At 43.4% G+C, this 15,021-nt stretch overlaps 1 protein-coding gene across 4 annotated transcripts in view; it reads left to right on the top strand.

Annotated features, from left to right (window-relative positions):
- nck1b (NCK adaptor protein 1b) overlaps positions 1–14,508 on the top strand; it is a 50,068-nt gene extending 35,560 nt beyond the window's left edge. For all 4 annotated transcript variants that reach the window (XM_012880161.3, XM_012880159.3, XM_021307362.2 and 1 more), the window contains 2 exons: positions 7,263–8,020; positions 9,982–14,508. In XM_012880161.3, coding sequence (XP_012735615.2) covers positions 7,263–8,020; positions 9,982–10,182 — 959 coding nt within the window. In that variant the 3' untranslated portion in view covers positions 10,183–14,508. The remainder of the gene's footprint in view (positions 1–7,262; positions 8,021–9,981) is intronic.
- Positions 14,509–15,021: the final 513 nt, after the last annotated feature.

Here is a 15,021-nt window from a genome sequence, read left to right as displayed (position 1 = left end):
TTATTTGGTTTTCCAGCTGTAAAGGCTGAGGAATTATTTACATTGGGCTCAGACGTCGCACTGTGTGAGGGTAGTCACCCTAAAACAGGGTTTTATTTCTGTAAGCTAAGACTAAATGGTAATGGGGATAAAAAGTAAAGGATAGTTGTTGTTTTTTTTTTTAGCTCTATGAAGTTATAAGAAGGGTCCATAATTAACACTCGCCTGATGCCCAATGTGAGTAAATTTTCCGTTAGGCGAGTAAATTTCAGAGGGCTAGCTGCCACATGGTTGTACCAGATAAGTCGTGTTTTTCAGTCATCATTTGGGTGGATGCTTCTTTATGTTCCTTTGCTGTCTGCCCATATGACAACAAACTCACAAACACCTGCACATGTGACGCGAGAACTAAAGCAACCGTGTCATGTCTGTTCGCTAACAACTAGCGTTTAGCTCAGGCTAATTACGTAGCGGGATTATGTGGAGATATTTAACAGGAGTCAGTCGGACTTAATATTTTGGCCGGTAAAAATATGCTTTTTCGGTTGATTTTTACATCTACTGGGAAGTTCATCTGATTTGGGAAGTTAATTTTGGACACTCGTTATCGGCAATGGTCCCTTAACCTTCAGAACCAAACCTGAACCAAACGGCACCAGGCTGTTAATACCTGCTGACGTTGTGACCACTTTTATTTTGAATGGTTTTAAAATGGCTACAGGCAGCTAAACCAGGAGGTGCAGATCTGACTACTTCTGCGGGTTTATTTAATTTACAAAAAGGCTTGGGGCAAAATAAAATCTTAACTATTAAGCATAATAACGGTCTTAGCAGCTACCGTTAGCGGTCTGTTTGTGTAGCGCTGCTAGCATAACCAAAACAGCAGTCTGTGTGTGTAGAGAGATTGGGATCCTTCTGAGGTTTTAAAATGTCATTTTTTTTTTTTTTTTTAAATCCAGCTGGTTCCATAACGGAGGTAAAAAGCTTGAAAGATCAAAACAGAAAGACTTAGCGGTGTAAAATAAACCCAATTTAACCCAGTTTTTGAAGGGTTTCGAAACGGTAACTTTACATGCAATTCCAAGATTAAACCTGTGTATGAAATGAGTTGCCAGCAGGTTTGTTCAACGATCGGCTTGTAGTGTAAAACTATGTTTCATTTACACAATTGTAATTTATTTCACCAAGTATTAGCCTTTCACAGCAGCACCGAGGAAGAGACGGGTGGCAGAACTGGAGGTAGCAGAGAGGATGTTCAGGTTCTCTGTGGGAGAGACGAGGTTGTATAGGACCAGGAATGAGCACATCAGAGGGACGGCTCATGTTAGATGTGTTGGAGATAAAGCCAGAGAGGTCAGACTGAGATGGTTTGGACACGGACAGAGGAGGGATTGTAAGTACATCGGTAAAAGGAGGCTGGAACTGCCGGGCAGGAGGCCTGGAGGACGACCAGAGAGGAGATTTATGGATGGAGTGAAAGAGGAGATGAAGATGGTTGGAGTGAGAAGACAAGGTGCAGAAAGGGAAAAGCTGAAAGAAGTATTCGTCCTTTCAAAATGTTATATTTATTTTAAAATATACCGAACCCTAGGGGCTTTTTATTGGATGTATGCTTATATATTGAATCGAGATATCATTGCGTCAACGACAAGGGACTCCTTGGAGGAAATATTTGGAAGGCTGGTATGTTTTAGCGATTTTCACGCCCACTCTGAATGCCAATAAATTCATTTGGCAAGTTAGAGGGACTTCCACCGCCCCGACAAACCGAATAGAGATCTGAGTGATGGAGATGCTGAAGCTCAATGTGAGTAGTGAAGACATCCTGATAATGGAAAAGAAGGAGGAAACATCGGTTAGTTATTGTCACAATATTTACTGATGCTGCAAAAAGCATGTTTTCCCTGAACTTGTGCAGCCCTTTATGTTCGAGTCATTCCAACCAAACCTAAAAAAAGGAATAAAAACACAGTCTGGGTCATTTTTAAAAGTCTTTCTCATTCCAGAGCTGTTGTAAAGATGAAGATGAGTTTAGGTTTACTATCAGTGTGGCTCCGGAAGCTGAATTTTCTCTGGTTGATTAGATAAAACCTGACAGATTATACCCTGGAAGACTCTGTGGCTCCTGAACGCAGCACCTCTCGCTGAACTCCGTCGCAGAGATCGATGGCCGCCTGCTTTTGAAGTTTGAAAGAACCCCGCACGTTTCCTGCGTATCCGTCAGCCATGTTGGCAGACCCGATTGAAGCCGCGGAGTCTAGAAGGCAGCCCCGACCGCGAGCACGCCGACTCACTCGCGTATGTGTGTGTGTGTCTGCTTTTCCTCTTTGATTGACTCACGCTGCTCCTGGCTCAACACGCTGTCATTACATTTAATGCGTACGTCTCAGAGCAAAGCATACGGCTGAGGACGGCTGTTTTCCCACTACCTGTCTGACGACCCGTTGTTGTCATGAACAGCTCCTCGCGAGCGTCTGCAATCAGGCGACGGACGTTGCCACACAGCAATTTAAGCAACCTGACTAGAATTGCGACGCAGGACGGGACGGCAGCTCGCCGCAAGAGGAGGCGGAGGGCGGGTTCGTGCTGAACTGACAGGTTGGAAGGGGGGGGGGGAAAAAGTGTCCGTGTCAACGCAAAGGGATGTTAAAGGCCTGTCAGACAGCCTGACGCGGGGTGTTGTCGTCCACAGAGGAAGAGCCCTGGAATGGAGGGAAGCCGGGAGGTCGAAAGGGCCCTGGCAGACAATGGACAGCCAGCTAGCGTAGGCAGGCCAGAGTCAGGGGAAAGAGCAAAAAAAAAAAAAACTCATTCCTGTATGTCTCTGGTAACTGGACAAACTTCCCGGCACTTTCTTCCCTTCGTGTCGCTGCACTTCATCTGTAAACAATTGTTTTTTTTTCTCCTTTCTTTCCTTCTCAGACGACCCCGACCCGTGCGTGTTGTGCTCCTCGTCATTGTTTTACACTGATTTACATCCATCTGATTCTGTGTAATTTCCTCCCTCCGCATCCCTCTCTCAGGAAATACGCAGAGTTAAAAAAAAAAAAAAAAAAAAAAAAAAAAAAAAAAGCCCGTGACGCGGTACGAGAGAAGAAGTTTCCAGCGCACCGGCGTTTGCTAATTTCTTTCGTAAGGTTTTCCCAGCTTGCAGCAGAGCCGCAACGAGGCCTGTGGCTTTCAGGGGAAGCTGAAACTCCCACACCGTACGTGCTGACAAAGTTCAAGCGGCGGGCCGTGTTTAGGATTACTGTCAGGTGCAGAAAGTGAGGCGAAATGGGGAGAGGGGTGTATTTTTAGATCTGAGCCGTGTCTGCCAATTCTTTTAAAACGTGCACTTCCCAGCCATTTACTTACAGACACATTTTTCTAATAACCCAAACGATATTTGTGGGTATTTCGTGCGACATAAAGACACGTTCTTCTAACACGATGCTATGTAGCAAAGCAAAATATATTTTGATAACATTTTATGTAGTCAAATTTTCCATTGAACTACAAATTAGGGAATCTAATTCGCCAATTTAGTATTACACGTCTAATAATGTTAGTTATTTAATCAGTTATTTTGGTTTAAGAAAAGAAATGGACAATGACCGCCTGAATTTTATACTTTCTGCTGGAGTTAGACACTTACAGGTGGGCGTTTAAACTAAATGTCAGAGCTTGACATAATAGGAGCGATGGACCTGACAGTTTAACAAATAAGCTCACTTTTTTTTTTTTTTTTGTAAGCACAGAGAAAATGTGATCACCTACTTTCAGGCAGCGCCTTCATTTTTGCAGGTGAAAACTCCAGGCGCCCCTACACTTTGATTAAATTAACTTTATTTTGTAGCAACGGTTTACCAGGAACATGTAACGTTTTCAATCCTTGGCATACCTCGGTGCCGGGAGTTGCTGCCATAGGTGTGATTTAATGTAATCACTGTAACTGGAGTTTGTCAGTGGCCCTTATTCACCAACAGCATGTAGTATGAAGCACTTCTGCTTACTGAAAATCATATAATGGTTACGGACATGTAAAAATCCAGCATTTCACTAATTTTCAGTTTCACCAGAAATTACTTAATATGTTCGTCTTGGTGAAAAGTAAAAGTTCCTGTTTCTTAGAATTGGCAGGTCAGGACTTGGAGAAAGACAGATTATTATGGGCTGGTACCAAAAAGCCTGAACATTACCGTGCCATTGTGTTTTTATTGGTATTTTATCTGATGGACCAACTGTGTCAAAGGCAAAGTATCTTTTATTAGCCTCCTTTGGGAGAAGTTTACCTTGGACTTATGAATCAGCTGCGTCGTAAAATAATAAATATCCCATAGCAACATGAGGTCATAAATCTCAGCTCAACCAAAAGGTCATTTTAAAACGGTGAAAATCAACATATAGAAATAAATTCTATGTACCACTGCCCTGCCAGGTTACTGCTGTAGATCATGAGAAACCGTGGATGTGTCTGGGGAGTACGGATAATCGTGAAGTACCAGAAAAGTGATGTGGGGGGTTTTCTGTTTTCCAGAACACATCAGAAAATTGTGTTTATGGATTAGTTTTTTTTAGCCCTCCTTTTCTTCCGGTACCACTAAATAAAATCCAGCGCAGCAGGGTTGCCTCCAGTGTGCAGTGAGGATGGAGTGCTTCCCAGCGATGGTACCCAAATGTCCAGGAGTCGGCTGAACACCGCCACCTGGCTGAATATCAACCAGCCTCTTGCCAGGATGTGTTGGCGCCACCTGAGCTCAGTGCAGCTGTGCCCCTTATGTGGAAAATGGGTTTCCATTCCGTGCGTTTGATGCGAAAAGATACCATCTCCGCCAAACTGCACGAGGAAGCTCTCCCACCCACCCAGCCAACAAGTGAATCCTCATGAAGAGCTCCAGAACCGCCTGACAGACGGGCTTTAGGAGAAGCTGTTGGTGTCGCTAAGCCATGCAGGCAAATCCAAACTTCCCAGTGCTGACCTCAGCGCAGATTGAGCATCTAGGCAAATGCGGCGGCTGTGCTTTTTCTAATGCAAAGCGTTCGGTGACAAAGGCAGACAAAGGCAGTAAATGGACACCAACGACAAGGACACTGATAAGGCTTTTGGTAGATAAAATATAAACCCTGCCAATCTGCTCCCGTTTGGAGCTGAAAGATGTCTCTATCGGTAGAAGAAGGCCTCCAAACTTTATTTGGGCTAAACTGGATCATGAGGTTCCAGCTCTGTTATCACTGTTTTTAAATGGTGCCGGTCACAAAGTAATCCGTGTTCGTCGGCCTGCAGCTCCGTATCCATCCTCTGATATCGTTTTGTCTCCGTCGAGTCGGTGCAGAGATGCCTCACTGGCGTGTGTGCGGCGCGTAACCTCCGCCTTCAGACATCAGCTCTTAACACCCCGTCTGCACCCTGTACTTACGCACAGTGGCGGGACTAATAACAGGCTCTACCTGGAAGCAATTTGACGTCGGACTCTCAGCCCTACCGTGAAATTTGTCTGCTCCCCCCCCCCCTTTGAGTCAGAGGCACCTTTCAGCAACAATCTGGCCGCGGTAAAGGTTGCCCGTGTTCCTCCGCGCCGCGCGCTGTCCTCCCAGCGCGGTCCCGGAGACTCCACCCTGCCTCGCTGTATAATTTCACCCAGCTGTCTTTTGATTATGCAAGCAGCAGCCCTGCGAACGTAATCAGAAATGGGCCTAAATCTGTCACCGTCTGTGATATCAGCGTCTGGTTGGGCCCAGCCCGAGTCGTTTCAGCGTAATAAGATGGCCGCAGCCCCGCAACAATAAGACCGCAGCGAGGCCGCACGGCTGGAGACAAGGAGCGGACTTTGAAATCAGGACGCAGTGCGGGCCGAGGTGGTCGGTGCAACGGGATAAGCAGCAAAGAAGCTGTAGCTGGCGGGGAGGGGGGTCTGTATGCAAAGACAGAAACGTTTCTACAGGATTTGTAGGCCCATGTCAAAACAAGTTTTCATCCCACTCAGTTATTTTATCCCGCCATGCCAGCATAGCTGTTTTTTTTTTTTGTTTCTTCAGCACCTAGGCCTAATCCTCAAGAATGTATGTGGATTTGGAGCGTGGGGGGTTTGGGCTCTGATGTGGAAAAGGGACGGATATTCAGAAAGCCCGTAATGCTAATTATTGCTTTATTTTCTTAGTGTGTTTTTTTTTGTTTTGTTTTGTTTTTTTTGTTTTCCTGTTTCTGTTGAAACTTGTCCCAAACCATTAGGAAGTTAAGGGGGAAAACCGAGTTTCGTAATACTATTACTTCGTAATAGATGCTGTTGTAGCAAAAAAAAAAAAAAAAAAAAAACTACCAGATTTGTCATTGACGCAAGAGGATATTTGCAGGAACTTATTTAGCTTCTGATTTATTTCACTTGACTTTACCTTGGCACTCTAATATGGACAGATTTGTTGCCACTCCTCGTCAAGATGTGTAAAAAGCCTTAGAATATATATTTTGTTTACTTACAGCAGAATAATCTCAATCTGTTTAAATATTATATTGATTAGTTTGTCTGCTAGGAGGGGATAATACCTTTTTGAAAAAAAGGTATTACCAGTAGTACCCCTGCTGGTAATATGTGCCTTCAGTGGGACCACACTTTAGCCTTTCCCTATAACGTTTCACAATGCGTTAGTATACAGACCTGTGGTGTCAGCCAATATGACTGTTCTCTACTTATAAGGTCTGTTTTATTTGTTCTAACATTTAAAGCTTTAATGCGCTGTAGCGTCAAGGTCCAGACCTCCAAGTTCAGCACTGCCACTCTAAATTGTTCTATAGTTCTGTTTTTATTTTTCTTTATTTTTGTTAAAAACAATTGCCTAACTCTTTTAACTCGATAAATAACTGTGCCTAAATTGTACTTTTACTCCATAATTGACTTGTATAAAGAATATATTTATTGTGTTTTGATGTCAAGTAGAGATTAGTAATTTGAATATAGCAACCATCATATTTGTGAATTCAGGTGTGTTGCAATTGAGACATTTTAAATTTATTGTGCACGATTCTGTCCATTATTTGCCCATCATCCAACAATATTTAAAAAATAGTTTAACGCAGCGTTTGTTCACACTGTTAGTGCGATACGATTCTTGGCATCTGTAGAAAGTGTACGGGTGCATTAAAGGCCGAACCGTATCGACAGTTACGTAACAATAGTCTAAAATGGCTCAATGGTTGAATTTTTCTAAATTCCGGTAACACTAAAGCTGACTAAACACATTTGTCTGCATCTGCACATCACCGCTGATCTCTGTTTTTATTTTTGTTTTGCTTTTTCCGCTCCTAGGAATTGGGAAGGTGAAGAGCAGGAAGGGGGGGATGAGAGACACGGCGTCCAACGCCGACACAGATCTGAGCACAGACAACGGCGAGCGGCTGTACGACCTCAACGTGCCGGCCCTGGTCAAGTTCAGCTACGCGGCGGAGCGCGAGGACGAGCTCTCTCTGGTGAAGGGCACGCGGGTGGTGGTGATGGAGAAGTGCAGCGACGGCTGGTGGCGCGGCAGCTACAACGGACGCTCCGGCTGGTTCCCGTCGAACTACGTGACGGAAGACGTGGACGGGACGGCGGGGGGAGGGGGCATGGGCGGGCTCGGAGACCCGGCGGCCGGCTCGCTGACGGAGAAGCTGGCGGCTGTGGTCAGCACCAGCACGAACGGGAACAGGGTGCTGCACACGGTCCAGGCGCTCTACCCGTTCAGCTCCGGCAACGACGAGGAGCTGAACTTTGAGCGGGGCGAGGTGATGGACGTCATAGAGAAGCCCGAGAACGACCCGGAGTGGTGGAAGTGCCGCAAAGCGGACGGACAGCTAGGCCTGGTGCCTAAGAACTACGTCACTGTGCTCGACTCCAGCTCCCATAAATCCACGGCGGGGCTGGCGGGGCCTCCGACGCCTGACTGTGACTACATCTCGCCCTCAGGCAGCGGCCGCTTTGCAGGGAAGGAGTGGTACTACGGGAAGGTGACGCGCCACCAGGCTGAGGTGGCGCTAAACCAGAGAGGCACGGAGGGAGACTTCCTGATCCGAGACAGCGAGTCGTCGGTCAGTCATTCAGACCTGCTTCTTAAAGGGGTAGTCCAGAATTTATAAAATGACGTTCTGGTAAAAGGTTACAAGAAGCTGCTACCTCGCATGTAGTAATTAAACGGGGAAAAATAAATATGGAGCACACCAACATTTCCCTCCGTACGTACATCTCCATTTGAGTAAACTGGTCAGAATTTCCTGTCAGTACCAATCCTAGTAATCCACAGATACGCAAACCTCAAATCCAATAAGTCCATAAATTCACATATGTAAAAGGGAGTGACACAAGATTTGTCATTACCCAGGATTTGCACAAAAAATATGGTTGATAAACGCACAGAGCTCTCTCAAGACTTGTGCAAACTTATTTTCCTAAAGCATACTGATGGTACTGGTTACAGACATGGTAAAAAAAAACTTTGAGCGTTTCCGTGGTCACCGTTGGAGCCATGATGGGAAAGAAATGAGTTTCACTGTAAATCAGCTTCTTGTGAAATTTTTGACCGAGGAGTCAAAAGAATAATCGGATTTTCAGGAGCCAAGAACCACAGAAAGCCCTAAATTTCCATTTAAAAACAACAAAAAAACACAACTCCCTTTGGGCACGCCTACTGCGTAAGACTCCACTGCCGAAGTAAAAGCAAGATTAACGTCTTAAATTGGCTTAACAATATTCTGACAAATATATTAAATACTTGGAGTGTGTTGTGTAGTCTGATGACAGCAAAATGTGTCTCTTAGGATTTCACCCCCTAAAACATCATATGGTGTGGGGCTGTAGTTTATAATGTGATACTGTCCATGAAGGAAGGATGAAAGGAGAACTGTACCAGGGGAATTCTTGAACTCTGAAGAAAGTTTTTTTTTTTCCAGCAAGATAATGTAGAAAGAAAATAGAGCTGCTATAACGGCCCAATCATTTACTTGATTTAAATCCTATTTGATCTTTGGAGACAACTGAAGACTAGAGAACAAAGAGGCGCCAGAATCGTTTGAAGACACGTGAAACACTGCGTGTAAAACCTTAAATGTCTTAAAGGGGTCCGTACCCAAAAGCCCTTTTGTGACACACATTTCATAAATTTCATTAACTTTTTTACACCTGTTTGGGTTACTTTTTTATTGACGTTTGTTGTGAAGTACCCGTTAATAGCCTTTAAGGCAAGAGTTGAGATGTTTAACAATCATTTCCTCTGCCTTAACTTTGTTGTCATGTTCGTTTAGCATAAATGCAAAGAAGGCTACAGCTAACTGTAGACCAAGGCCAGAGCAGACTTTTAGCTTCGTAAGAGACTCCGATCACGTAGCACTTTGCGTTTTTTGTTTACACAGAAGCTGAGAAGGTATTAACCAGTAAAAAAAGAAAAAAAAAAAGGCTGTGAAAGCAAAAGTATTACAGAAGTTCAAGTAAACAGTACATTACTTATATTATTATTTACTTTTTACCCAGCTACGCTTGGGTAACTGTTCGATGCATGCGTGGCCATGGTTTAAAGGTTTATAAAACAGCATTCACATAAAAACCCTGATAGCATGCAATTCAAGATTAGTTACTTTAAGGTGTAAGTCTGCTTCAAGCCTGGTTTATGCTTAATGCATCCGCGAGATCCATGTGGCCGTATTACATAATTTTGGCTACCACGCCCCTCTGCGCGGCCATATGTTTCCGCTCCGCGCACCTAGGAAAATTCCTAACTATGCAGACAGTAGTTAGGAATAGTACAATTCCCGGAGAGAAATCAATATCACTCTTGGACGAAAGGATGAGGCTTTGTTGAAAACTGTTTTTGTCTACTTTTATGTGTAGTGGGGTGTAGTACGTTTGGCGTGGGAGCGCAACACTGCCCTCTAGAGTCTAGGAGAATAATGCTACTTCAGAGGAACAGCTAACTAAAAATTCTGGACTATCCGTTTAAATTCCAATCCTCCCTGTCGTTTATGCTCACTAACCTTTTGTTTCTCTTTTACCTTCTCAGCCGAACGACTTCTCCATCTCCCTGAAGGCGCAGAGCAAGAACAAGCACTTCAAAGTGCAGCTGAAGGAGAACCTTTACTGCATCGGACAGCGCAAATTCAACTCTATGGAAGAGCTTGTCGAACACTACAAAAAGGCTCCCATCTTTACCAGTGAGCAGGGAGACAAACTGTACCTGATCAAAGCCCTGGCTGCCTCCTGATCCAGTCCTCACACACACACACACACACACACACACACACAGACGAATGGCTTCCATACATAAAACAGATCCAGAACACACACTAACATTTCTGCTCCGAGCCTGAAGACGTAACACATCATCAGGACTTAAATGGCCACTTTGTGAGCATTCCAAGAGGAGATATGGAAAAAGCATGGGAGAGAGAGAGAGAAAGAGAGGGAGGGCTGGAGAAAAGACTCACGCACCCCAAGAGTTGACTACAGACCTCTTGGTCGCATTTTAAATTATCCACATGTTAGGTCATAGGCAACGGCATGTATTTCACCCTTGGTATCTATTAGGGTGTCATTTAGGTTTCTTTATGTTGATAATGTATAATCTTTTTTTTAACAATTTTCTTTAAAGATGTGATTTTTATTATTATTTTTTAAACTACACACACGACATATTGAGATATTTTTAGATGACAACTTACTCAGAGCCATGCCTAAAGGTCTTACACGTCGACTCACTTTGTTTGTCTTAAAGCTTTTTTGTTTCTGTTTTTTTTTTTTTTTTCGTGGTTGTGGACCCACTAATCCACAACTTCAGCTAATCATTGATTAAAAAGTCAAGTGACCAAACTATATTTATTTAGATTTGTTAGGATCCATGTTGAGGTTGATGTATTACAATGCATCTGTTTATGTTTTGTTATTTCCTCCATTTCTTGTGCAAAGTAGCCCCCCCCCCCCTCCCCTGTACAATAGAACTGCTTGTGCCACATTTTGCTGTATCCACATCATGTGAATGTTACAAAGAGGGGGCAAATTACACAGCCAACCTCATGACGCAGACAAGAGGAACCGTGTCAAACTCAACTTCCTTCTATTTCCCATTAGGAATCTGTTCGCGGCTGGAAGAGATCGCCGTTTTCTAACCCATGTTCTGAGGCCTGATCTGTCAATTCAGATTTTAGAATCATTTATTTTTTTTACCCCCCCCCCAAAAGGACTATAAAACACGAGAAGAAAATGTGTTGCAGGTTTTGAAACCAACAGCCGATGAAGGAATTACAAGATTATCCACATTATGGACCAAAGTCCACTTCCCCAGCTAATCTGCTCTGATTTTTCTTTTTTGGAAACTAAAAACGTTCATCACAGTGCATATAATGAAAATGGTGGGAGCTCTTAAGTTATATGGCTTTAACAAATCGGTAGGATTTTTTTTTTTTTTTTTTTTTTAGTATTTGATCTGATGATCAAGCAGAAAATGGCTGATTTCAACGTCCGGCTGGTGGATTGCTGCAGCTCTAATTACAACCACAAATTTCAGTGGCCGTTATCTGCTTTATTTTTTATTTTTATGACTTATTCAAAAAAAGTGCGTTGAAGCACATGCTGCTGGTTAGTGGGTTTATAAAGCAAAGAGGGTGAAATTTCGTACTTTTGATGAATGTCGGGGTCGTAGCCGTGCGTCTGAAGATCACCTTTGGAGTCGTGGCGTAATTCAAAACATATAAACCCAGTTCTCTGGAGCACAGAGGGGGGGGGGGAGTGTGGGACCAGCCCAGGCAGCCGAGAGGATGATGTCACTGCTCCTGAATAAGTGATTACTTGAAGGAGTAGAGGGTCACCGGGGGGGTCAAGTATGAGCACTTCCAAATTACAGCCATCGTTACGAGAAAGCGACCCCGTTCCTTGAGGAGGCAGAAATGATCCAAGTTTATATTTGCTACAGCGACGGTATGGAGCGAGCGGGGTTTTTCGCTGGAAGGGGATTAGGTGGAGTTTGAATGTTGAAGGGCAGCAATCAAAGCTGCAGCAGGAGGAGTGCTGGCAGGGATCCACTCCAGCAGGGGGATGTTGATGATGATGATGATGGCCATCACAAAGCCTGCGGTGATGAGTTCTCCAGCTGCAGCTGGTTGGACCCGGGCACAAAAAAAGAGAAGGGGATGAGGGGTCTGAGAGACGAGGGAAGGAAAAACAGACTAAAGGATTGGAGAGCATGTTCCACTGCGACGTCGCGCTCAGTCATTTACAAACCAGCTAACGCGGTATCGTGTATAAGGTCTCTGATGAGAGCATCTGAGGCGACTGACAGGAGTAGAGATGCACCGGTCGGAATCACCAATCTCTTGTTTTTGGAAGGTTATGATCAGCCAGCATCGATTTTCCCCCCAGTTTTCTTTAAGAACCATATTAAGCAGCATTTAAGTCATTGTTTAATGAATAGAGGTGATGTCACACTGTGTGAGTTAGCTGTTGCTGTTTCTAAAACAAAGACGATCGATTTAAGAGTACACATTTCAAACTTCAGCATTCAGCTAGCACTGATAAAATCTGTCTCTGTGTGTATTTTCTGCAGAGAGTAGACCCTTAACTCAGGTTTTTAAAAGGCTGCCAGTATTTCAGAATCTAGCACGTTCCAAAACACGGATTCTGCTCAGAATAATACAACAGAAACTTTGCTGCGCTCTATCCAGCCTTCCTGTTGTCTGCCGAATGTCTCGCAGCCTGAATGAACCGCAGACAGGCCTCGCCATGTTGGATAAAGACAACAAATGGCTTCTTATTAGATCTCTGATCCTGAAAATGGTTTCCCTCGAGTCGTCTCTCGGTAATGACTTCCAAACCGGAGCGTATTGTCGGTGAGAACTGATGGTTCTTGGGTGTGGTGCGTTCACAGAGCTGGGAGAAGTTGGATTGTTTGAGTCTCTGTCACTAGTCAGATGCAAGCAACTTGGAAAAAAAAGCCTAATTTAATTTACCGGCCTGTTTTTGTTTTTTTGTACCTCTCTAGATAGTTGATATTAAAGCTGCGACTGATTTATTTATAAATGGCTAAATCTTTAAATAGATGAATTTAAAGTGCTAATTTCACAATTTTTTGGACAGGTGAACTGATATAAATCATGAATAACAAAGATTACTGAGCTTCTGATGGAGATTCTTAGCGGTCATAATAAAAACTGCACAATGAATTAGCATCCGTGGAGGATCGAGACCCCTTTGTGACGTACCCGCCTCGATCCCTGGGTTTTTGGAAATGCCCAAAAATCTACAACCATTTGCTGGATTCCCCTGTCGTAAGAAAAACTTTATTTTAAGGCAATGCTTTCGCCCCGACTCCCAGTTTCTGCAGCGTCTGTGATGTCGCAAAGCATTAAAGTGAAACCCGCCAACACATTCTGCCCCACTTTTAAGGATTTAGGAGATTTTAACGTGCCTTCGCAGCTTTCCGGCAACCAAAGCTTTAGCGCCCCATTTATCCACCCCACCCCACCCCAGTACTTCCCACTTCTCTCATCACTATCTGCTTGCAGCTTTGCATGTGCATCAGCGGAGCGAGGAGCAGATGTGCCGGGATGGTCCAACACATCCTCGTGTGAAAGAGTATTTCCTTCTTTTGGCGCTCCCCAAATGTCACGGGCTTACCGTGACTCCCTTTTTTTTTTTTTGGTCATGCATAAAATGCCCTTTTTATTTGACGTCTTTCATTTCAAGTGACCTTACCATAGCTGACTTCATCGAGTATTAGATGAACAGTGAATGCCTACATGTAAAAAGACTTTAAATAAAAAAAACAAGGTGGAGTGGTAAACATGACTCCAGGCGTGATGTAATCATGACCTGAACCTGTACGAGCACCTCAAGTAACTATTACAGATCGTCAAGGGTTTAAGATATCATTTTTACATCTTAATGTATGACTAGTGTAAGATTTCACTTTTTTGTTGTTGTTGCAAACTAGCCACATAAATATGAAAGAAAGCTCAATATTTAAATATTTAGCCTGATATTACAACAGAACTACAGTATCCTCCCCCCTGCTTAGGTTTTGTTTCTGGGATCTTTTTCACATTCCAACAAAAAGGCTGCATGAGCAGAGCCTCGTAGCTGCACCCGGACCCGCTTTAAAGAGACATTAGAGTCAGTTGTGACGGATATTATCAAGACCGCTCGTAAAAAACTATTTGTCTCGGTGGGGAAGAAACTACCCCCGCTGAATAAACCTGAGAAATCAATAAAACCTTCACACAGATGTCTTGATAATATTACAAACAAGTGGCCCAGGTTTGATTTTTTTTTTTATTTTTTTTTTATTTTGGTGCTTTTGTGCTGCTTACATTTCTGTGGTGATGTTTGTCTCACGAAGCCTTTTTTTTTTCTTCTTGTGAGAGTGAAGAAGCAGATTCATGCTGTGGAATGATTTAAAAGAAAAAAGGCAGTGCTGTGAAAAAAAATGTAATGTTATGCTCTTAATACTGTTTTCATGGAGGGGAGATCGTCTTCAGGTGTAATAATTTAGAAGATTTAGCGTGTTAAAGATGTAATAAAAAAGCATAAAATATGAAGATATCTGCTTGTCTTTGAATGCACGCGTGACGTTTTCTTTTTTTGTGTAAATATAAGAAGGGAGTATTAGATGAGCTGAAATAAATCAGAATATCAAAAGGTTAACTCGGGCTGTTATTCGGTGCGGCTCGTAGATTTGCCACAAATCTACGAGGACGTTTGATATAAAGCTGTTAATGTTGGCTCGCTTGATTTCAAGCCATGTTTAAATTTCACATTTAAAACTGTCAGCCTACTGAAGAAGAAAAAAGACTTCACAGTCCCACAAGATTGCACTTTACCCTTGTTAGATACGCAGCTTTTTTAATTTTTTTTTTTTTTACAGCAGTTTTTCCTTTCACTCAACTTTCCAATAATATGCTTGGATACAACACTGAGTCCACAGCTTCTTCACCTTTAGTGGGATTCCCAGGTCAGTGTTCCACATTATTCTGAAGGCCATAACTAACGTTTGAGGTACAAATATTTGATACTACTCGTGGTACACTCCCAGTATTTCCTTTCTGGAAACTGA

Source organism: Fundulus heteroclitus, chromosome 21, assembly GCF_011125445.2.
Source record: "Fundulus heteroclitus isolate FHET01 chromosome 21, MU-UCD_Fhet_4.1, whole genome shotgun sequence".
In the NCBI taxonomy this organism is placed as follows: domain Eukaryota; kingdom Metazoa; phylum Chordata; class Actinopteri; order Cyprinodontiformes; family Fundulidae; genus Fundulus; species Fundulus heteroclitus.
Note: the sequence above shows the minus strand (reverse complement) of the source record. Positions and strands in the feature narration are given on the sequence as shown.